Source organism: Aptenodytes patagonicus, chromosome 2, assembly GCF_965638725.1.
Source record: "Aptenodytes patagonicus chromosome 2, bAptPat1.pri.cur, whole genome shotgun sequence".
Taxonomy (NCBI): domain Eukaryota; kingdom Metazoa; phylum Chordata; class Aves; order Sphenisciformes; family Spheniscidae; genus Aptenodytes; species Aptenodytes patagonicus.
The window spans coordinates 92,363,887-92,389,405 of record NC_134950.1 but is presented as its reverse complement, the minus strand read 5'-3'; the positions used below and the strand labels follow the sequence as shown (position 1 = coordinate 92,389,405).

At 39.9% G+C, this 25,519-nt stretch overlaps 1 protein-coding gene across 3 annotated transcripts in view; it reads right to left on the bottom strand.

The window, feature by feature from the left end:
- The window catches only part of LOC143156618 (cadherin-6), a 110,408-nt gene that overhangs the window by 40,651 nt on the left and 44,238 nt on the right, over positions 1-25,519 (bottom strand). For all 3 annotated transcript variants that reach the window (XM_076330391.1, XM_076330394.1, XM_076330392.1), the window contains exon 2: positions 14,000-14,355. In XM_076330391.1, coding sequence (XP_076186506.1) covers positions 14,000-14,227 — 228 coding nt within the window. In that variant the 5' untranslated portion in view covers positions 14,228-14,355. The remainder of the gene's footprint in view (positions 1-13,999; positions 14,356-25,519) is intronic.

The following is a 25,519-nucleotide window of genomic DNA, read 5'->3' as shown; positions in this document are numbered from 1 at the left end:
CTGCAAACTAGGTAAAGGTGTCTCCATGTTCTCCTGAGCTGAGTGCTGCTCAGCTCTGCTGTGGTAATGCAGTTTTATTTGTTCATCTTCCTATTATCTCTAAGCACAACTATAGCAGGAATTTACAAAGTTTGCCGTTACAAAGACAAACAGGTCTTTAATTTATTACGCAGAAGAGACTGTGGTGTCAAGTCTGATTTCTCTATATATGGACCCTTGTATTTCATGTTCTTTTATCAAACTTCTTGCTTTTCTTTGAACTACTGTATAACAGTAAGAAAGATAGCCAATCTTCCTTTTAGACTCTAAGAAACTGAAAACAATTCTGCCTCTCAGTAATAACTGACCTCTCACTTAAAAAAAACCCAGAAAACATCCTTGGTTGTGAACTGAATTTTCCCAGTTTTACTTACAGCAGTTGGGTTTCATTATGCCTTTATCTGAAAGATTAAAGAGCCCTCTCCAGCTAAACAGTAGTGACGTTAACAAAAGAGCATTGTACAGACTTCTGCAATTATCCTCACAAAAGCGTGGAGATCTGGTTGTTCTCTTAAGGAAGGCCAAAGCAGTTTAAAAAAAACTGGTTTATGCTTTTTGGTCCATCTATTTCAGCATCTGGCATGTCTTTGTCATACTGACATCATCCCTTTTTGCCAGTGTTTTTAAACTGTGTGGTAGCAACAGTACCTGGTAGACATAAGGAATGGTTTTAGTTGAGGCATCAGCATTCACTTACTAAAAAGCATAAAGGATTTAGCCATGCCCAGACCTGTCATACCCTAGCTCAGGTACTAAGAAAACTCTCTTACATGAATATCTGAGCAGAAGATTAGGAGAGATTATAAGTTATTTTCTTACCTAGTGTATACACTTCAGTGATCAGGAATGAAAATTCAAGCCTTTGAATCCTTGAAAGCCATAAAGAGCTGTACAAGTCATTTTGTTTTAGGAGACAAACTTTCTCACCACTGCAAATTTACCACCATAACTAAATAGCCAGACATTGGATTCAAGCGTGAGTCTTAAAGACTAAATGGGAAAATCAGTTTGAGGCATCATTGATGATTTCCTTGGTATAAAAAAGAATACGAACAAGGAGTGAAGCACATTTAAGTGTGTCTCTTTGACAAAACACAAGATATGCAAGGGAAAGATAGGCTTGTAGCCACAAACACAGGACTGGCAAGTTTTAATATTGTCTCTGTCACAGTCTTCCTGTCTGATCTTACATCACTTTTTGATACTTCTACATTCTCCCTGCAGTAAAATCCAGGTTGTTAGCAATGTCCAGTTCTGTATGTAATGATTATAACATGATTTGAGAGCCTTGGGTGTAATTTGTTCTATGTTAGTTTGTGGAAAGACTGAGGATTGTTTAACTGGAGTAAAGATTAGCAATACTGTAGCTTTGCCACAGCCTACTGCATTTAGAGGGTGGGGGGATGGCCTATCGCTAATCCAGCTGTAATGCTAGAAAATCTAATTGCTCTCAGGCGTTTATTATCCACCAGCTGAGGGCTGCTGTCACCACAGGTTAGCTAAGGGATGGGGTAGGTAGGGTAGTTTCTGCACTCTGAGGCTGGCTACATTAGCCCAAATAACATTTTGAGGTATCTTAAGGCTTTGTGGTAAAGTGAAAAGGAATATATGCGCTTTCATTTCTACTGGGTGAGCTGTGGGGTTAAGGAAAACTAAGGGCCTAACTTGTAATGACTTTCAATGGGAAGACAATGAGTCCCTAAAGGGATGCATGCCTCCCTGGGAAATCTCTCCCCTAAACCCCCATTTTTCAATGAGAATTGTGCATACAATTCAAGAGCACTAACTTTCGTTATAGCTTTTTTCCAAGTCAAAGCAAAGTATCCTGATATACTGGTATATCTAAAAGACAGGTATGTGCACAGGAAAAGGTACTAGTTACCTTTACCAGCATAGTTAATGTACCTCCGCTGTTTAAGCTTACTTATTAATATATAAACTATGTCCCATTTTCCTTTTTTGCAAGAAAAGATACTCACTGAGCCAAAAGGCCCAGATATAGATCTCATCTTTTAAAAATTACACAGGGGGGAGAAAAAAAAAAAGTTTTTTTGTGTACCCAGCCATTTTATGGCAGAATACTTTTGTGGGTTTGATCTAAATATTTTTCAGTTAATTTGAAAGTCTTCAACTGACTATAATGGAACTTCTGTCCTGTACTGCATTACTCAATCAAAAAGGGAACTCACATAGTAGTAGATGACAGCAGGTATTCTACTGAGATTAGGAGAAAATATTTTTTTTCAGAAAAGAGTACATTCAACAAACATGCACTTCTGTAATTTATAATTTGGTTTAGTGTATGTCCCTTAATCTCTAAATTATGTGATGTGTATAGTTAGTGAAACCAGTCTGTATTATGTGCCCAGCTTTGATTGCCTTTGATTTCTCAGGGAATTTACCCAGGGACAGTTGCTTACTCTTTATCAGTGATCAGAATTATCCATTTCATCACTGAGAAAATGTTTTGTTTGGACTCATGAACTTTCAAAAATGCCTCAAAATTATATGGTAGGCAAGTACAGCTCCTTAATTAAGGCATATGAACAAGTACATTTCTAATTCAGTGAAAACCTCTATTCTTCTGTGGGGGTAGGGGAGAATATATCTTAAAGATGAACTAGGAAACAAAACAAAACAAAACAAAAAAACCCCTTGGCCTAATATCCAGAAATGTTTTTACTGGCATATAGTTGAATAAAACATCAGGCTTCTTCAGCAAGTAACATCTTCTGACTACTCCCTGATGGATGCACTTGAAAGCAAATGCTCATCCTTTGCTTACTGACAAAGGTGACCCTTTGATATTCTGAGCATTTGATGCTGACAATCAAATCCTGAAATATGTGTATGAATTTTAGATGCTATATAAAAGTGTGTGTGGCAGGGAGGAAAGTAGGGGGATGGAGAAGGGAGGATATAGACAAACACTAAAACAAATGAGAACCCACATTCAGATTTAAATGAAGACTTAAGAAGGAAATTAATTCATATCCACGGATTTAGTTGAGTCTTTAATCTATTTGCATGCCTGGATCATCTAGTTCTACAGTTCAGAAGCTGGAGAAAGGAAAAATATCTCCATGCTGTCATGTTCCCCACCTTTATTTCTAAACAAAAGTTTGTGTTGTGTAAACAGATAGTTAAGGATTTGTGTGAGGCAGCAGGTACAATCTAAAAGGCTGCACATTTAAATCTCAACAGGACCCTCTTGAGGAAGGCTGCTCAACTAGGAATATGTTTATGGGAAACCTTAGCCAAGGCTGCCATTGAGTAGATTCTTCTTTCAAATGAGTATTCCTCAAAGTGCATTAGTCAGGATGTGAAGGGATAACTCACATGACTTGAATGCTGCAACAGAAGGATGTAGGCCCTTCAGAAAGGCCAGGCCAGGAAGGCAAGGAGGTAGATTAGCAAAAGATCAGCTCAGGTAGATGGAGATTTGCTTTGGAACAAGTGACAAATCAGTCAAGAGCTTGTGGATAAAAGGACAGACCAACGCAAGACATCATGGTAGGCATCTGCTACAGACTGCCTGCTCAAAGAGATGAAGTAGATGAAGCCACCTTTAGACAGATGGAGGAAACCCTATGATTGCAGGCCATAGTACTCATGGGAAACTTTAATCATCCTGATGTTTGCTGGAAGGGCAATATGTCTGTGTGCAAGCAAGCCAGGTTTCTGCAGAATGTCATAAGACAATTTCTTGACCTAGGTGATTGATGAGTTGACCAGAGGATACATTGTGTTGGACCCATGACTCATGAATAAAGAAGAACTGCTCAGGGATGTGAAAGTGCAATTTGCCCACAGGCCCCAAAGATCCCTGACCCTAGCAGAAAATTCTGGTGGAGTGAAGCATTATCCACAGCAGACAAAAAACAATAAATTAGGAACCTTTTAAGTAAATTTGACAAACTCAGTTCTGCAGGACATTGGATGCATCTAAGGATGGTGATGAAATGTTTTCTTTCTATAATGTCTGAAAAGTCATAGTGATTGGGGAAGGTTCTTAAATTTTGAAAATAAATCTGGGAACTAGAGACTGGCCAGCTATACCTCAGTTCCAGGGAAGGTTATAAAGCAAATCCGCTTGGAAGCTAAATTCAGGTACACAAACAAAAAGAAGGTGATCTGGAACAACTAACATAGATTTAGTAGTGGAAAATCGTGCTTAACAAACCTGATTGCCTTCCATGATGACATGGATGGCACTGGACAAGTAGGGAGCAGTGGATGTTGCATGACTTTAGCAAGGCCTTTGACACAGTCTCCCATAGTATCCTGACAGACAAATCAGTGAGACGTGGACTGGAAAAATGTGCAATAGGATGGGTGGAAAATTGGCTTTATAGCCAAGCTCAAAGGGTTGTGATCTATGGTATGAAGTCCGACTGGTGGCTGATTACTAGTGATGTTCCTCAGGGGTTGATACTGGGGGTCAGTGCTGCTTAATGTCTTTATTAATGACTCAAATGATGGAATGCATCCTCAGCAGTTCTGCAAATCATAAAAAAATGGAGGTTGGTTGGGTGAAGTGCTCTCAATATTGAGAAGGTAGAGCTGCTATCTGGAAGGACCTCAACAGCCTGGAGAAATGGACTGATTGAAACCTCATGAAGGTTGCAGCACTGCAGGTTGCCTGCAGCACAGGCAAATGCCAAGTCCTGCATCTATGCTGGAATAATCCCTTGCAGCAGTACAGACTGGATAGAAAACAGTTTTGCAGTGAACTATCTGGGCATTCTGGTAGACAAGAAATTGAACATGAATCAGCAGTGTGTCCTTGCTGAGAAGAAAGCTAACTGGTTTATTTTAGCAAAAGTATAGCCTGTTGATTGAGGGCATTGATCATTCTCCTCCATTCAGAGTTTGTGAGAATACAACTGGAGCACTGCACCTAATTTTGCCCCTACTCTGTACAAGAAAGACATTAACATATTGCAGTGGATTTACAGGAGGGTCACCAAAAGGTTAGGGGGGCTGGAGCATATGATGTATGAGGAGAGAGAAATGGTTTAATTTAGAATTAAAAAGAGAAAGCTTATTGTTATTCACAGTTACCTACCGGGAGGGTGTAGAGAAGGCAGAGCTAGCGAAGGCAGTGATAGGATGAGGGGCAATAGACACAAGTTGCAAAGAGGGAGATTCTGATTCGATATTAGGAGGAAAAAAAAAAAAGAAAGGAGAGATGGTTAAGCACTGAGAGAAGTGCCCAGAGAAGTTGTGGAATCTCCATCCTTGGAAATACACAAAACTTGACCAGACACTGCCCTGAGCAACCTGCTCTAATTGGACCTGCTTTGAGGAGGGGGTTAGACCAGATAGCCTCTAGGGGTTTCTTTTAGCCTTAATTATTCTGTGATTCTATCTGGCAGGAGTGATGTTCAGTCCCAGGCTTCAGGTAATAGTTCAAGATCCAACATTGCCTGTCTAGAAATGCGGGTTCATTTTGACTGGAGAGCCTGGAATTCTTTTGGTGAGAATACTTGTGTATATGCTCTCCCAATGTTATCATATCTAGTATTCATGAAAGAAAATAATTCTCTCTGAAGCACATATAATTGGTGTGATCCTATCAGTCTAAATAATCTAAAAGGAATTTTTCATAAAATATTTTCTGTAGGTAAAATAATAGATATTTGCATGAGGTGGATTTATCAGATGAATGGTGTAGATCCTGACAGGCTTTGTTACCTAGAAGTAGCATGAGGCTCAAGCTCACACCAGTTTACAATTACCATGAATATACATGCAAGAGTTTTCATCCGCAGGGCGTTAACTCTTTGCCCGCAACCCCCTTGGCAGTTGTTATTCCCTATGTGTACAGGACATTCTGTGAGGAATTTTAGTAGTTGTAAGCAGCATTAACTCTGCTTTAAGCAACTGACCTGAAATGTGTAAAACCACAGAAAGAGCATAGAGTGGAAAGAAACTATGAATGCTCTGACACCTCTGTTTGCATGCCCTTTAAATCCTCTGCTGGTGCCCTGATCAGCTTGATTGCACGGGCTGGTAGGTAGGAGGAAGCATGTCCTCATAGAGCCAAAGGTACAGTTATACTGTTTGGTTCTGTCTTTTAGGGAGAACTTAACCTTCCATTAATGATAACATGATGCTAAAGACAGAAGTTATACAAATTACTTAACTTGATGTTGCCTTCCAACATGAAGATATAGTATGGGCAAAGCTGACAAACATGCTAAAGATGACTGAATGATCATTCTGTGAGCCTGTGTGGGACAGTGAACCCTTTTTTGTTCTAATAGACATCTAATGGTGAAATACCGCTTGATGTTTCACAAAGGGACAAAGTAAGAAATAGTGACAGATGGACGATAGTCCTATACAGAGAGGCCATTCCAGCTGAGCTCTTCTGGAGCCCTGCTCTGTACAACACGGCGTATGCAAGTTGGAGATAGAAGGACTGCAGACTTCTTTGGATGATATGACGCCAAAATAAACAACTCTGAAAAGAAAACAGTGGGAATGATAGTTCTAGCATAAACATTTGCTGATCTGTTTTCCCCCTTCTCCTTTAATGTACGTTTTTAACTTCCCGCTCACTCAGTGTTTTATTTCTTTACAACCTTTGTTGTTCTGGGATATTTTTTTGTGAAATTAGAAGAGAAGAGAGAAAGGATTGATATTTTTCCTTTCTCCTTTTCTTCCAGAGGGTGATTCTTCCCTTTCCTTCATCTGCCACCTCAGACTTTCATAACTACAAGCTTCACTGAATCCTGAAGTACTTGCAAGTGCATGCTGAGGTTTGTTTCACCCCATTAATGGTGAAAGCAAGCCACAGCCTGCATTAGCGCATACGGTTCAACAGTAGGTATTCACATCACAACACATTTTCAGTTTGTGTTTTGAAATGTTACACTGACTGGCCACAGCTCTCAATCTGCTGCTGCCCCACTGTGAACCTATGTTCACCAGTGAGGGAAACGGCAGCAAAAGAAAAGGGAGTGACAGACAATATGAGTTTCATTTAATAAAGAGATTTCTCTAAGCTTTATGATTTAATATTTTCGGTGAGCCAACTGTAAACAACAAATAGTGGAATAACAATGGTTCTTTGTCTTGAGCCTGAAAGAGGGATTTTTTTTTAGCTGTCGCTAGCCTGCAAGTTCTACATTCATGACGTTGCAGCTTTATAGTGAGGACTTTACAGTGCTGTACAAACAGATAAGAAAATGGTAATCACAGCTCCAAAGACCAGTGATCTAAGTAACCCAAAATAAAGCATGAACTTCACCTGCAGTCTCTCCTTGGGGAGGAAGATTAATGTGTTCATCTGTTTTTCTATAGCTAGAAGTCTAGGGGCACACAGTGCAGGAAGACATGCAGATGGCTGACAAGGGTAAGACAGGATGATCTGTGAAAAGATGTGGCGCAAAATGTAAGCACTGCTATGAGCGGGTCATTAGCATATGGAAAAGAGAATTGTTTAGTTCAGGGCACAAAAAATTAAAAACAAGGATTAAGAGAAATACTGGCTTGAGGGTCCCAGGATTTGCTTGCTTCTTTAGGTGGAATGGAAAGAAGGGGAGGAGGTTATGTACCGTTACACTGTAAGTACCATCATGTGCCATAACGTAGGAAACGTGGTATGTTTGAAACAGATGGTTGTAAGGCTCTTACATTGTGTAATACATTTGGATACAAGGATGATGCCAAGTAGATTCACAATTATGATGATCATAAACATTAACCATGCTATATTTCCTGCCTTTTCATTTTCTGAAAAACATTCTTGCCCATCCCACCCATTTCTCATTATCTCCTTTCTTAGCCCCCATATGACGGTTTAAAATCTGCAAGCTGTTTCTGGATTGTCGTCCTGGGCCTCTAACCTCTCAACTGTCCCTCATTTCAGAGTTATCTCTATTCCACAGAGACCGACAGTACAGAGAACTTCTATCAGCGCCAGTAAATCTTTCAAAGAGGAATATAAGACAAGTGTGTGAATGTGTGTGTGAGATTCAATATAGGAATGAAGGGCAGTTGGGAAAGTCAAGTGGTGGAACATAAAATATGAATGATGGATGAGGAATAAAGGAAGTGCAGATGCACCATGGCATTTGTTCTACCTTTTAAGAGAATGACAAGTTTTCAGCCTATTGAAGCAGGAGGCAGGTGACCTAATCATTTCAACAGGGGGGGAAAGGGGCTAAGAACTCTGAATTTTATTTTTTTTTTTTAAATCTCGATTTAGAAATTTCTGACTTTTAGCTGGGCATAAGGTCATTTAACCTCCCTGTACATCAGTTTCCTCATGTGTAAAAGGCTGGTCTTAATGCTTCTTTCACCACGGAGTTAAACATATCATTGCAATTAACTAATACTGGCACACGTAAAGGACCATGTGACTTTCTTGTCAGGAGCAAGGGCAGGAGTGCCATAAATGGCCCACAAAAGCACTATGCCCTGCTAAGAGAGAAGTTCCTCAGCGGAGAGTGGTGCAGACAGCCGTTAGTGCTCCCTGAGGACCACAGCACCCTCACACAGGTGGTGTGCTGGAAGGAGCCTAAATCTGGAAAGGTGCAAAACTTTAGTCCTCCTCCTTCTGCATGGTGAAAGGCGTGGAGGTCCTCTGAGAGGCACAGTGTAAAGTAAAATTTGATGTGCACATTTAGCTGTGAAAGAAGACCATTGAGGAATTGCCAGGGACAGGGGTCCAGCCCAGAGCCTTGTGTACACTCTGGGCAGTGCTGCAGCCCACAGAGCACCACAGGTTGACTGATGCAACCTAGGGATGACTGACAGCTGTCTTCAGTTTTGCTGTGAGCCGCTTCAAGCCCAGGAATTGTTCAGGACTGAGAGGTCATTCAGAGACTTAAAGCCTGGCTCTTGGGCTGCCAGTTCTCCTGCAAATGGAGTGCAGAATCCAGATCCGGAGAAAGGATATTCTGAGCATCAAAATAAATTGAAAACTGTTTTGAGTAGACTCCCTGAATAAATAGAAGTCACAAGTGGAACTTTTAATTTTAGGCCTTGTAACGATAATAAATAGTCACTGTGTTTGGAACAAGAAACTGAAAGCATCAGGTGTATATCATAGTGCAAGTTACAAGGTAAAGAAAACAAATACAGAGCAAGTGTTTGCCAATAGAACTGCATAAAGGATGTTAAAAGTGCAGATGGGAAGAGTCATTTTAGTTTGACTTTTCACATCTTGGTTTTTTGGGGGAACAAAAGTTTTGATGATAAGTACAGAATGCTAGCATGCTAAAGATCTGAGAGAAAGTGAAGGTTTCTCTTGCTAGTTATCACATCATCCAATTAAGATGATACCTTTTAACCACTGGAGTAATGTGACCCATTACTGCCTCAAATGCTGAAAATGCATGGACTGTATTACATGACAATAATTTTCCTTGTTTAAATAGCCCCCTGTGTGTGCTCACAGCCAGATACTTTTGTCTCAGCATGTGACTTAGTCCCACTACTTGCAATGGTTTGGAGAGATTCTACCTTTTGTTTGATTTGCTTCTGGTGAAATACACTGCAAGGAACGGTTCTGCTTGCCTTCAGAATAGTTGTAGCCAGAAGTAAAATCAGGGAAAAGAAAGAAAAACAGTACTGAAACTATATTGTGATACCATTTAGTTCATCCCCTCCTCCTCCAAAGCAGGATGAACCGTACCTTAAACCATTCCTGACAGAGGGGAACTTATCTTTCTCAGTGGTTCTTTCAACACCAAACAAAAGGATTCTGGTTTTGCCTAGAGTAATGCAGTATCCCTTCTGCTTTGCCAAGCCACATAGCAGCAGGACTTTGACTTTATCTTGCTTGAAAAATGGAGTTGTCAGCAAAGGATGATTGTTTATGATGGGTTGTACAGGTGGTAACATCAGATAGCTTCCAGGCGAGCATACTGCTTGAATTATATGAACATCAATAAGACACAGCAAAAATGAAAAGTATGTCTGGAAGTTTCCTTTTAGTGCCAGACAGACAGAATGTGACAAAACCATTCCAGAGTTGTGCCTGTTGTTATTAGGAAAGCAAGTTTCTCCTTTCCATTGCAGGCTGCCAGAAGTTGTTTCTGGGTTAATGAGTAAGATTTAAGACTTGTTCAGATCTTTCTTTAGTCTAAAAGAAAGAGGCATCCTATCCCTTTACGTAACTATGATTTGTAGGTTTGTGCTCTAACAAGACCACTCAGTGACAGATGCCAGTACATCGATTTTATGTAGCCAATGGGACAGCCATGCAAAGACATCAAGTGCATACATATGGTAACTATACTTTTGAGTATAATCTTGGAATGGGGCAGATTTTTTTCACTCTTTTGCCCAGGAATATCTGAAGACCTCTAGGGAATGTAGCATATATTTCTATATACAGCTGCACTACCACTTCATCGTTTACCTGTGATTTAGAGATGCATTCACCCCAGCCCTTTAAAATTGTACTAAGCAGCCACATGTACAACTAGATCTCTTTTAGAACCCAACTCAAATATTGCAGATTTTGGCTAGGTAGTAGTGCTGGGCACTTCTCTACTATGGTGCTCATGTAATCCTTTTATTTTATTTTGGGATTGAGTCCCTGCCAAGTGCTATAATTTCTGAACCAGAAGAAAAGATATCTCTAGGTTAAAATGTCACTGTGCCCATCAATCACACTTCAATGAATAGCTGTAGTTCACAAGTTATTCAGTAGTGCAATGAATAATCCCAGTCTAGAACTTTTCTGCAAGTTCCTTACCTTATTATGTCTGAGACTAACCAAGACTGGAGGTGTGAATTTCTACTCTTTTTAAAAGGGTTTATTTCATGAATATACAGGAATGAAATTCAGGAATACAAGAACTGGATAATAAAATGGTGGATCTGGTGTCAGAGCCACAGCATACAATCAACTTGTATTGATAACAGTGGGAGCTTCTTATTGGCAGCCGCATATTCTTGTCCAGTGTGATACAGCAGCATATTTGGGCTGACAGCAAAGTGTGTAGCTTACAAAACTGGGGAGCACTTTTTAATAGCTGACAGTACCCATGGGTACCAAAAAAGGGCTACTTTGTTTCGTATGTGCTTGGGCAATTATCTCCTAAAAGTTGGAAAGCATTTGGGTTCATCAGATATAGAGTATACGGGGTATGGAGCACAGTAGTGCTCTGGTCCATGACTCGGATGATGCTTCAGCATCATCTTCAGTATTGCCTTGAGCTCTATCTTCAGTGAGATTACCTTTCTTTTTTATTCTCTCAAACCTGAATGCATTCCCCTTCACTTTTCTTCCCCTTCTTTCTAAAACTATTATGATATAAATGTGGGTTTTGTAGTATAAACAGTTCCATGATTTTACAACTGTAATTTGGGCAGTTTATAGAAATAACACTGTTAGAATCTTTAACAACAGACTTCTTATATCTGAAATTTTGATGTAGATGCTTGAATTAAACAGAAGTTAACAAATGAAAACACAAAGTAAAACCAGCCCCAGTAAAAGATTTTTTTTTCCTTGTAGCTTATATGGAATAATTTTTTTTATAATCATGATGTTAATGCCCGCCAGTTTTAACCACTAAACACAAAAAACCCAGAAGATCCAGGTCTGACTGCTTATACAGTAAGACATAAGCACAATTCCCCTTTATGTACATATTTTGCTATTGTTTTAAAAGATTTTCCTGTTCACATTTCTTTATGATATAAGAGAATAAAAAGACTATAACCAAATATTCTTACCATTTTTGGTTCATATTTAAGGTTAACATTTAATCCTCTGAGAAAAAATATGCTTCATAAACATGTTCATTATCCTCATTTGTCCACACCAATCAAGTTTAATTGCTCAGTTAAATTGTCTGGTTACCTCAATTTGGAGATATTCAGCTGTTTCTATCATTTATCCTCACACCAATACTCAACTTTCTCTAATAATAAATGGCTGCTCTTCCATGCCTCTTGGCTAATTGTTCAATTACAAGGGTGTGAGCAGTTCTGGCATTTGAAAGAGGTGTGAAAGGCCACTTGAGAACAGCCCAGGGACACAGAATCAATGACATTTATACATTATGTGTCATTGTAATAGCAAGTGTATTAAAGTACCAATAGGCAGAAGAACAACTTTTTAAAATAACATCCACATTTTTTTCTCCCTCAATGACTCCAGTCCAAACTTTCTTGGTTTTCTGGTCCAAGCAGACCATTTTTTAACTGTCTTTCAGCAAACTCATCCTGCAGGAATATTTGCTCCCCCATCAGTCCCTCTGAAGCCAATAGCTTCTACTCTAATTCTGCAGTGGAGAGAATGGGGGACTTGGGGCTGAGCAGGTTTAATGTCAAAATTCACAGTGAAAATGACAGGCTGTAGAACTTGCCTCAGCATCATGTGCTTTATCTTTGGAGAAAGAGATACCCATTACCATGATGCCCCCGAGTAGACTGTGAAATAGGAGAGTGTGTGGAGGACTGCTGTCTTTCAGTTTGTTTTCTTTTCTTTTCCTTGACTTCATATTTCTTACCTGTTGTTTTTTTTTTTCCTTCACTGTCTCATCTTCTGTTTTTATTTGTGCTCTCTTTAGGTAATCTTTTTCTCCCAACTGCTATCCTCTACCCCCATTTGATGTCCCTTTCCTCTCCTCTATCTTGATTCCTCTTTGTAAAGTTTCCTCTCCTTCCACCTCTGTCTTTCTAGTTCTTCCCTCTTACTCTGTTCTGGCTTTTTTTCTTACCCTCTTATCTTCCTTCTCTACTTCTCCTCTCTGAGGACTCTCTGCCTTTGGCTTTTTTCTTGTAGATTGGGTTCAATGGTACCCTTCATGAATGCTGATTATCCTGGTCAGAGCTCTATGAGTATTACACCAGCTGAGTAGCTCTCCATTTGAATCATGCCTTGCAGCCATTTAGCAGGAAAGGAGCGTCGCATCCAGATTTGACTGACCGCTGATTGGCAGGCAAGAAAAGCAGCCACCATCTCTCACGGGAATGCTCAGAATCTTGCAGAGGGAGATAAAATGTCAAACCACTGTGATCTGCAGCCTTTGCTAAGAGGCTTGAGAGATCAAACTAGATCAGACACAATCCCATTTTAGTTTGGAAGAATAAGCTGTATTGTTTCTGCTTTGAATGTCATCATCAATAGCATAATTTCTTCATTCTGCAAGAGAGACTCCTATAGGCTATGGCACCTTGGGCAGTGTAGACTCTCTTTAGACTTACCACAGGTGCATTAGCTCTACAATTCACATAAAGGTTGTTACCTACACGGGGGTATGCTGCTCAGGGAGGTGGAAATTTTCAGAGTTAAGTTGTGATTATTTTTAATTATTATTTTTTACAGAAACTTTTTTAACTATCAGCATGTTTTGAGCTTAGAAATTTTCAGCTGCCTGCTGCTTCTAAGCACATAAGCACAGTGTACTTCAACTTTTTGTAATAGCATGGCTTGTGGTATTATGATCACATCACAGAATCCTCAGTGGCACTACAAAACCTCATGGCTGCAGCATTGTTGTGTGCAGTGGGGAATAAAAAGGGAAATGGTTGCCTTTTGCTGGGTAGAGAGAATCCTCACCAAAATATGGGTACTGTGAATCCTAAATATCTTGGACGAAAACCTCTTCTAGCTTATGTAGTTTGACTCTAGCAAAATTAATGAGCATGAGGGAAAAATGCATATTACATTTTAAAGCTAAAAATATGGCCTAGACAACCCTATAATTAAGCTTCATTATTTCCAGACAAAAATAAAAAGGAAAATCTTTAACATAATTCTGCATGATTGGCCATAGGACTTGCTGGTTAAATGAGGAACTTCCTGTTGTTGATTACAATTTGAAGCTGAAGTATCCTAACCTTTCCACTGAATTATTCCTCAGCAGAAGCTGGGCAGATAGGAAGGAGAACTAAAAGTTGTAGCAGGCATTGTTCTTACATACTTGCTATTGCTGGCTTTCCAGTGCTTCTAAAATCAAAACATAGATGTGTATGAGAGTCTTACCTTGCCAACATATTGGTAGTCAGTTCCTGTGTATTCCTCCAATAAAAAGAACTGATTCCACATCCAGCTCCTTTTGGAACGATGAAGGTCCCGCCTGCTGTTTCCAGACAATACCAAAACCTTTTCCTTTCCTGGAAAGCCACTAGTCCTTTTGGATAATGGAGTTAAGAAACTTTGGTGGGGCTGACCAGCCCAAAACAGCAGCCAGAAGCAATGGTAAGTTCTCATCACGGCAACGCAAGAAGGTCTAAATAATGACTTTTTTTCTTGTCCTCAAACTAACCTACTTTACTGCACTGAATCCAATCTCATGCCGTCTTCCTTCTTTAAATAGTCTTTGCAGTCTCAAAGGATCTCTGAAAAGAAAAATAAAAACTTTTTGAGCATTTTCAAAGGTACTTAACATTCATCACTACATAAATAAGTCCAAAAAGTAGAAGAGTAATAGCAACTGTTGAAAAGCTGGGTTGTTTCTGGTTCAAAATGTTGCAAGTGGTCCTTCAAATAATCTGAGTGAATCTATATTGAGTAGGACGAAGGAGTCCTGATGTTTGGGTTTGTGGGTTTTTTTTCCCCCTTTAACTCCATTGACTTCCATTCATTGACTAAGGCAAACCAGGCATGTCTCTTTTTACTGCCTGGACTTTGGGAGGTAACTGATTAGTTTCTGACTGGGTATCTTGATGAGGTTACCTTACTACATTGAAGAAGGGCTAGCAAGAGTGCAGACTGTCTTCCCAGGAGGCATTCTGTTGCTATAGTTATGGGCTGAAGAACCTGGACTTAGATAACTCCAGGATTTTTCCCTCACATTTAAGGAATTTTGCTTTTGACTTCATTTAGGAAGGGTCAGGTAAACAGGTTAGTGAAATAAACGTGCATATTTGTCAGTATCTCCCAGATACTAGACCTGTTTGATGCTGCATAGGAAGTTAAGTGGACATTTTGGTTTTCTCAGTTACCTACTGCCAGAGTTTTGTACTGAGTTTTAGATCTTTAAATACATAGTTATATATGTAAATGCTTTCATTAATAACTTCTAAAAATATTAAAAAAATCAGCTAGTTCATTTCTACCTGTGGGTTCTTACTAGCTTCTGCTTCCTGCTATTATTAATACTAAATATCTGTGCACCTACAAAATAATTATGAAAATGATCCCTATCGCTGAAGATTGCATGACTTTCATTATGAAAAAGAGCTATAGATACAGTATCACAGTGTAGTGCAGACGGTTCTTCTGTTTTTAAAAAAGTTGAAAGCTTCTGTTCAGGAAGAAGAAATGATACTATGCGTCTCAGGTAACCAGTCATGCAAAATGCCTAATGAACAGCTTTGGAACATTTTATAATCTGAAGAAATCAGAATTAGTTGACAGAAACATTCCACAACATATATTTTTCATAAAAACTTTGTTAATTTTTTAGTCCAAACAGATCCATACTCTTAGAGAAGGATCATTTGATTAATTTTCATCTCGTTTCGCAAGGATGCTCTTTGGAAAAGCTATTTTTTTTCAATATTCTGATCAAAAAACAATAAATCATTCTGAACCAGCTCAAAATTCAACACAGCAGCTCTCAATATTTGTAAATGAAGTTTGTAGAATGACAGTCTGACTATACCGAATTGAAAAGAGATTTATTTTTTTTTTTAATTTTGTAAGCATTTCACACAACACTACTTGGATCATATTCTATATCAAAGGCCAATTTTTTCCCTGTATTATGTGTGTTTGTTCTTTTAAAGGTGTAAATCAGGCAGAATTTAGCCTTTGAGCTACACTGATGCAGTTAAAACATTTACAATGCCTCGGGTTATCCACTCTTCTGGTTGGCATTGTTCTTAGTAATAAATTGTATAAAATAACTTCAAGTCTCTTACAGTTCCTCTTAGTAAATCATTTTCTATAGAGAAATACCACTTAGCTTTTACATGGATAGTAGGTAACGGAACAGGCTCGTTCAAACAATATTGTTTTACTGCTTCACAAGGTAAAATACTGTAAAAAGGTAACTTCTGGGTGAGAAAGAGTCAGTTTTTTAGCATTAAGAGGCAGAATGGAAAAAGTACAATGAATTCTGAAGCAGTGTAGTTTCTTCCGGAGAAGAGGGAAGGTGTCTAGTTAGCTCTCATTAATGCCAGTGAACTTTCTGTAGGCAAAACCAAATCTGTCCTGCAGGTCATGGGAGCTGTGTCCACGTAAGGCTTTGCGAGACAGACACAGACACATAGGTGTATACACACATACATGCATGCGCGCGCGCACACACACACACAGATATAACAGAAAGAACAGACCCGCTGCCCACCACAAGAAGACCTTCACAGAGGAGGAACAGAAAAAAACAGTGTGACTAAGCTTTACGATGTGTTCAACAATCGTCTTCAGTGCAATTCATGGAGCACCGGCAAATAATTGTGCAGGTCGCTAGAGGGGGACACGGGCAGGTTCAGGCACCAGGCTAGGGAAAGCTGAGGCGGCTTTAACTCTCTCCCAGTTTTTATAGTCTCTCTTCTCCTTCTCCTGTACCCTTCTGACCTGTGTAGGGTCTTCTTCTTTACGGCTCTGCCAACATCCACTCCTCTAATCCCCGGCTCTGAGTGGAGTCTGTTCTGGTGGGCATCTTCCCTGACGTGATATGAAAGAGGAGATTATGTCTCATGCAATATTTTTGACTTCCATTTTCTTGCCAGGTTGCTTTGCGGGGAGATTGGGGCCTGCCCAGGTGAGTTATTAGTGCCCCGGGCAGCGGCAGCCCTGGCGAGCTGCCATGTAACAGCATGCCCATCATGATCTGTGCTTGGAGTGCAGATGTGAAAAGACGGATGAGACCGTAGCTCTGGTTGTGTGCACGTGGCTTGCCTTATCGAGGAGGCAGGGTCTGAGGTAGGGAGAGCAGCATATGAGCAAACCTATTATTTTCTATTAATGAAGTCTGCATGGATTGCTGAGGCGTGAGGGAGTGAAAATCATCACTTGACAGGCTCCCCCAGTGCTCGTCTCATTACCCCTACGGTCAAATCCCACAGTGGGGCTCCATACCTCTGCTCCTGCACATAATGTTTCCTGAGCAGTGCTGCCTGGAGCATCATTACCTGGACAGGCTTTGTGCCAGCATTTTAAAGGCTCAGTCCTTCAAATGCCAATTGCCAGGAAACAATTATTCCTGCGGGAGAATTTTCTGCACTTGAAGTCAGCTATATTTCACAGCTCTGATGTCATGGGAGAGGTTTTATAGTGGATCATGCTGAAATATAGCTCACGAGAATGATATCATAGCTGTGAAATACAGCCTTTTACTCTTCTCTGCAGAGATGTGTCCAAAATGCTGAAATAAGGGCATGATCCCATAATGTCCTTCTTGACTGGGTAGTCTTCACAAAGCAGCAGAGCAGCTAAGCCCCAGCAGCTTCACTGTGAGTGGCAAGAAAGGAGACGTACCTTTACAGACCTCGGCTTAAGCGTGCAATTGGGGTAAGTACTAACTGAAGTCCAGAGTGTCTTTGTCCTATAGGTGCTGATAACTGTTTTACAGGTCACAGTGGTAAATTCAGTTGAGTGAATAAAAACGACAGGAGCACTATACTCTGAGCTGAGCCTTTAGTAAAGAGTGGGCTCCTGTGACTTTTAAATGCCATTTTGTGCTCCAGTCCCAATGTCTCATGCTCCAGAGAGGTCTCTGCAATGTAATAGTTTTTCTCTTGCATTCTCCTTTCTTTATTTTTAAAACAAGTCATTCACCAGGGATATTTTATTTTCTTTAAATGGAGATGTGCAAATATAACTGATGGGACCTTGGGATGGGGGCTAAAATTTCTTTGTTTTCTTCACATCGCACAGGCAATAAGACAAAAGGGGCGCTTTAAAAAGGGCATTTCTCTCAACCATCGGCTGGTCAGCTGGTTGGGGAACTTGCTGCATTAATCAACTGTCAAGAGTGAAAAATGATTTTACTGTACAACAGCCTCAGACAATTGGCTTAGCTCTGTCAGCTCAAATATATAGCAAATCTGGGCTTTTTACGGGAGAAGACAGAATCTGCATACCCAAGCTTAAAAAAAATCCCAGTCTAACTTTAGGTATGATGATTGTTAACATAAAAGCAATGTCACTTGCAGTTGCAGAACTGTCTTCGATGTGACGAGTTGCAGATCTAAAGTTTACGTTCATGCTTCTTTGAAGGATCAAAACCTCAGACAATTGCTTAATCACTATAAATATCAACTTACTTCAAAATTATTTCCCCTAGGTGATGACATTCGTAGTCAACCTTTCTATTCACCCTCTCCTCCAGTATCTCGTTAATGTAGGTAATGTCTTAATGCCACCAGTGTGAGAATTCAGTGCAAGTTTACACCCTTCCAGAGAAACAATTATTTCAACGATAAATCAAAGAGGAAATGCATCCATTGGAGTCACTCCTATGAATCAGGAACCTCTGCCCTAGAGATGCCTTTCTGGCACAGTGAGAGGCATCAGGTGCAGGTTCTTGACATGAGGAACCCCAAAGAGGTTCCACCTCCGCTCCCACTCAGCACTGTGGTTTGTGCTGCTCTTCCCAGTTCGTGGTTAAATAAACCAGACTAGCAAACAGCATTCCCATGAGAGGCATCAGCAAGAAGAGGGAAAATATTTTTTCTTCATTCCTTTCTGTTCAGCCCCATAGTACTGCCCCCTCAATAGGCTCTCAAAGGAATATGCTTTATAAAGTGTCCTAGACTCTGGACTTGAGCATAATTTCTTTTCAGATTCCATGCATTCAATTACATTTCTGTATGTGTTTATACATCTCAGACGTTATGGGCTGGCGATTATTAGATTTTAAACAGCCTCTAAATATGCCAACAACCATCAGTGTCTCTAAAGTTTCTGACATAACTTTTACTCAAACAGAAGTGCCAGTATAATAGATCTTTTATTCCTTAGTCAACTAGGTACAGTTTCATTGTTTGAGGGTTGGGTACAAAGCTTCACACATTAGGATTAAGGTCCATTAGTACACTGGAATGAACATTAATTGTATTTTCAAGAATTGATAATGTACTGTTATTCTCACACTGAGACTGAATGAGGAGGTGAAAGTTAACAGATGACGTGACATAATAATTCAGGAGACCGAGCATGGGAAATGATACTGATATACCCTGGGTGAGTGTAATATGGATCTGAAAATTCAGCTAACAAGAATAGTTAGTTTTAGGTTTTGGTTTTTGGTTTGTTTGGTTTTTTTTTTTTTTTTTTTAATTTATTTATGTGACACAATAAACTGTATCCATCTTCATGGAGATTGCTTAGGTTCTTGGGGAAAAATGCATAAAGGCAGAGAGTAGACCCTGCTCTTCTAACAGATTACACTATGAATGCACCAGTGTATGTGCCTTTACTGCCCCCAAATCAGGTCTGATTGATGGTGGTGGAAGGATGCAGACTAGTCCCTGGCTTCATCAACAGCCATATTATATGAAGTGACTACCACCACCTTTGGAAGAAAAGGAGGGTTCTGCCCTGGAAGATTTAATTTGTATTTAATTTTGTAGAAGATGTGGGGATACACTAAAATTATTCTGATATCGTATCTTCTAGATGCTTACCCAGCCAGCACCAATTGAGTTTGCCAGGCAAACTGACCCTGCTTAAATCCCAAATAATTCTACAGAGCAAACTGCCAGCCACAGTAACTGGACCGCAGGCTTCAGCTTCACAGTTTCCCTGTGCGGGAAAGTCAGTTGCTAGTCCCCTGGCAAGACCATGCAGTGAGAGATACTCTCCATACTCTCATGGTCCTGCTGGAAGGACCTTCCCCTGGCTCAAACATCACATGCAAGTGTTTAACACATCAAGCCTGAGAGAGAGGAAGACATCAACAATTCATTGTCAAAGCCTGAGGAATGAAAGGTGGGGAAAGCATTAATGGGGGAGGAGAATAATGGCCAGATAGTGAGTCCTGTGTTTGCTGTGTAAGGTGTGACAGTCTGTGGTATAGAATGAGGTATGCTAGGTAAGGATTTGGTGATTACTCGCTTGGATTTTACCTTGTTGCAAAGCCATGCCAAAGAAGCAATGTCCAAGTCCCTAAGAGAACTTGAATGACCCAGAGGAGCCAGGACCCTAGGCTGTCCTTGCAAATGTGAAGTATGTGGTTCTGCTACCCCACAGGCAAGACTGTAAGGAAAGTATTAAGGTTGTAAGGAAAATCTGCAGAAAAATTACTTTCTCATCACGGGGGAGAAGGTTAAAGTAGCAATAGCTGCACAAAGAAGAGAAAGTATTCCAGCTAACCTCAAAAAATAGACACTTCCAAATTTATCATATTCACTTCTTTTCAGTGTCATATTAATATATTTTAATATATCATACTGATACATTTTCATATATAGCAAAGAATTCCTTGCTAGATATTTTCAGTAACAGCTAAGTTTCATGTGCTCAGAAGCTGTAGCACTGCAGACTTGTCCATAATTGACTTGGACTTAAAAAGCAGTAGTTGAGTTTGAGCTTACTTTACGATTATGTCTCTCTTATGGCCAGTCAGATCTGAAAGTCTCCATCTAATAATTTTCTCAAGTGTGAATTAGCTTTTACAGCTCTGAAATCCAAATGCCCTTTTTCCTTCATTGTCCATGAGGCATTCCTTTGTAAATATCAGTCATAAACAGAAAAAAAATGTCAGTTTTTCAGTGTAAAGATAGCTGATGAAATTTTAATCTGATGTTCACTCTTTCTGATATCTTTGTTATATAAACCCATATACTCTAGCAATCATTCCTGTAAATACACCTCTGAAATAACAAAACAGAACAGAACCAAGAGAGAATTCAAACTGAAAGATTTGTGGTTTTAAACTAGAGGTACTTTCTGAAGACATCAAGTACACAATGTAATTGCAGCCAGCAGTGGTTGATTATAGTGTCTTTCACAGTCATTTTTTAGTTCAGTTCTCTCAGCAGGAAAAAAGGTCCAGAACTATAAAAATAACTAAACGCAGCAGAAATGTTAAGATAACTACTACCTCCATCCTGCATTGGGATCTATTAACATGGCCCTTTTGAACAATGCAACTGCTTTAACCCTAGTGGACCTGAATGCACACAAACACCCTCCTTCACAAAAGCACACGCTGACAAAAGAGGGAAAGTGAGAACTATATCTCCTTCTTTAGTTCATGAATGGCGGTGGCAAAAGATGACTGTATGACTTTATTCAGTAGCTGGTGAGTGAACTGATGATGTTGTTTGTCCGCTCTCAGATATTTTTTTTTTTTCACCTGGCATTTGAAAAGAGCCTTAGTGTCATCTTGTTTCAGAGATGCCCACTCTAAGTCTCTGTATTTAGCCACACTGGGGGCGTATCTTTTATCCACTGTGCATAAACAGTCTCAACACACAAGATAGAGGAATGGCACAGAAAAGGAAATCTTGTTTCCATTGTTTGGTTGCATTAAGTGACTTTTCTGTGGTCGTTCAAGAATATCTGTGCTGGGGCTGGAACCTGGACTTAGACTTCCTAAGTCATACAGTAGCATTTTAATTACAAGGTTATTCTTCTTCCTTTCTGATGGTGTGCCAGTCCAAGACATAGTATCTGTGCTTTAACCACCATGTGCACCTCTGCTGCCCATACTGGCTGGACGTTGGCGTATGCTGGAGGGTGTGCAGACACTGGAGCTGGAGCACCTGGAAAAGGATCTGACGTTCCCTGAGTTGTGTAGGCAAGAGCAGTAACTGCTGCAAGAGCAGCAACCTTATGTGGGTGTCACCTCTGCAAGCAGCTATATGGAGGAGGAAGGATGGACCCAGATCTAGCTGATCCTGTCCTCTTTGTGCGCTACCTCTGCGTGGCATTAACAGGAAGCAGGAGGTGGTCTTGCGAAAGGCTTCTAGCTTCTTCTGCCTTTCGCAGGTGACATGGGGACAGGCCTCCACGTATTTCATTGTCCCCCTGCAGAGGACATGCAGCGTTATAATCTAAAACAGGGGCTAGGTATGTGACTAACAGGTAATACAGAATAATACTGTAAATTATATTAAGTTGTTCCTTGACAGAGAGAAGACTAAAACAGTTAAGCAATCAACTACATTTAGTAGGAGAACAAATCGGTAGCACTCCTACTGCTGTGTGTATCCGGTACGTGGGTCTTTTATTCCTGATCAATACCTTAATGGCAGAGAGTAGCAGATGGAATCATAGCCAAAGGGTTTTCAGCAGTACCAAAAGTATCCTTGAAGCCATGAAAATGCTGTAGGAAAACCTTATTCCTTGTTGCAGTACTTGATGGAAGTCTGCAGTGTTGTCATCCTGTTGTGAAAGTTACCGTTGTTTTCAGACATGCAATAAGCTACTACCAAACTTGCAGTTGCTTTTATAAAGTTGGGGTTTTCCCTAACCCTTTTTATTTATTTATTTTAGGATAGGGAACTAGCAGGTTCTTCAAAGCAGGAGTGTCATCAAAAAGAAGTTCAGTCTACCTTATGCATTGAAATTTGATGTCTGAAAAGGAGCCTAGCCTCCCTACCCAGTTAATAGAAAGTGAAAGGCTCTTGGGTGACTTGAAGTGCCTAAGTTAAAGCATTTTGTGTCTTCACTGAAAAAGCTACATGGTTTGAATACCTCTTATTCTGTTTCTTTTTAGACTCTGGTACTTGAAAGTCTCCTAGACAGGCTCTTAGAAGTGATCAGTGACTTTTTAGGCTTTTCATTGTAAAGCAAAAATAAAGCTATTTTAAACAAGACTCCATTCTGAGAAAGGTATGAGATGTCACCACCCAAAAATCTCTAGTAAGGGAACTATTCTAAATCTTTAGACACATTAAAAAAAAACAACTGGTCAGCTTCTCCCTGATTTTTTTTTTTTTTCTTAATGTAGGTGAGATACCCTGTTTTGCTTTTTCCATGCACACTCAACCTACCATTTATTAGGCACCTACCTCCACGCCATCAGAGGAAAATTATGCACAAGCTCCCATAAATGGGATAGAACCATAGACAACAGATCCTTTCTGTGCTGATCAGCAATTACTCAAAGCCAAGGAGTCAGTGATACTCTCCAAACACAAGAGAAAAATCTGGGCTTGCAGCTGTTTTAGTGTCATTGCAGTTCTCCCCCAAGTATTGCAGTGTGGTAATGAAGGCAGAGGCTATACTGCCACATGCATAGGCAGGAATAAAAGAAAGGAGGCGGTAAGGTTTCCTTTTCAACAGGCACCAGCATATCTTCCTATCAAAGCCTGCCTATTTTTGACAGTAGCAATTAGGCAGTTCAATAACAGACACAAGTAAAAGAAAATTATTTGACAGGAATGTTTTGGTTGTGCTTTGGGCAGTGTATATTGTTGTCAAACATGATATTAATTGCTGAAATCCTGATTTATTTCCTACAGAAGAAACCCCCAGACTGAGATAACAGAATTGTTATAGCAAGTGGTACAACTGAGGGCAAACAAGTAAGCAGAGTTCACCTGATTCTAATGTAGGCATATTAGAGCTTATGCACTTTTCATATGTACAAAATAGATTGTTCTTTTCTATTTTTTATTTACAACTGACTGTAACTTCACATTTCTAGGATAACCACAATCCTACATGAGATTGCTACTGTCTTTTTCCCCCCCCCCCCTAGCTTTTTTTAGCAACCCTAATCTCTTCTGCCTGCCTTTTGCAGTTCCCCCTTACAGGAACTCTCCTCACTACTCCCATTCCCAGTGTGCCCCATTTCATCTGTGGTAGAGCAAAGCAGTTTTCTTTCTTATGCAGTTTTCCATGCACCAGCTGCTGTTTGCTTCTTTCTCTCTGCTAGAGGCTCAGTGCTCACTATATTTTTCTTTACTTCTTGACAGAAACATATGCTAATTTCCCACTCTGAAGTTAGGCGAAAACAATCGCTAGGTGGGACATGAAGTACTGGACCTGGGGAGGATAGAAACAGCTAAATTTTGGCTTTGTATTTGATTGTCAAGGGCTTCCTTATTTCTCATAGACTTTCATGGTCATTTACCACTGTGAAATGGATGCAGACTGCTACCAAATCAGAAATGCCTGCAATGCTCGGCTTATTGTGGGCAAGTGAACTCCATTTGTGCAAATACGCTCCAACAGGAGCAATCAACTGGAAAATAGAGGGATGCCCATTAAGGCTCATTTCATTACTAATGTGCTATTAAAAGAACTGTAGATTAGTAGGTCATTTCTCTTTTTTAATGAAAGAGTATTATTTCTTTGATCGTAATAGTAACTGGCTATACTAAAATGCTATAGATTCTTTAAAAGCCTCTTAATATTACCCGTTAACTGCACGGCTTAAGAAGCTGTAGCAAAAGGCAGGAGAGCTAATGCAAATCTGCTGGCCTCCCTTCCCAGATCTCTTGATCCTACTTCGGATCCTATTAAGGATCTAGATCTTCTCAAGCAGGGCTAGACCGGATGGCAGAGGGTGGAAATACCTGTGGCAAGTCCTCCTGAGCTCTCCTCATGGCTAGTATTAAAAAAAGCTGCAGCAGTGAGAAGGACTGCCCATTTCTGAGTGACTTCAGAGTTACTAGGGCTGGATAATGACTATTAAAATGGGAATAAGGCATGCCTGCGGTTCATCCAGGGTGAATAAATACCACACCATGATGGCAGGGATGTTCTAGCAGTCTGACTAGTAGGACATTCTTGTCCAGGCAGGATGATATTTATTCATCGTACAACTGCATGCCAGAAGCATCTGCACTCTGCCTGTGACTTCAGGTGAGGCAAAAAACCTTACCACTTCAATGTGTATTTCCAGCCACGATGACTCATTACTTAACTGAGGTTTTGTGAACAGTGAGTGATGTTTCTGAAACTCTTGAAGTTTCTTGAATAGGAAACATGCATACTTGCTTTTCAAATCACTAATCTGAGAGGTGGCTTTCTTCTTTGAAAAGGACCTTTTAATATGTTTTTGCTAGTAATTTTGTGTTTCTCGGAATATGAAAATGTATAAAAGAATAATGTTACTTGTGACTGAATAGCTTCTGAAGTATTTAATAATGCCACTTATGTCACTAGTTCTTTGAAAAACCTTAATGAGTTGTTTAATTAGGAATATTGAGGAAATCTGAATCACGCGATTTGGTTTTTTTGCTCTCTTGGTTCACACAGCTCTCCATACATACACTGTGAACATCAAATACTATACAGGTGACTAAATCCTTTGCTTGTATTATTAAAGCATAGCCCTCTGAGCCTTGAAACCAGTAAGAAAGTTCCTTTCAGTGGTATGTGATCAGACCCCTGTAAACATGTTACTTCTTAGGAGTAAAAAAAAAAAATGCAAGAGATTCCAATCTAACTTAAAACAATTGGTGTTCATAGTATTGTTAAATTCTTTGCAATTATGTGTGGAATCTCTCTGGGATATAAACAGAGTTTATATTTTTTGGAAGTGGGGTTTCTAATGGAATTACTGAAACCTTCCTCTTGTGTAATGGAGACTTGAATATGGTGCTTTATTTTTTAAATCTGTTCCAGACAGACTCTTTGCTATCGTTTTCCATG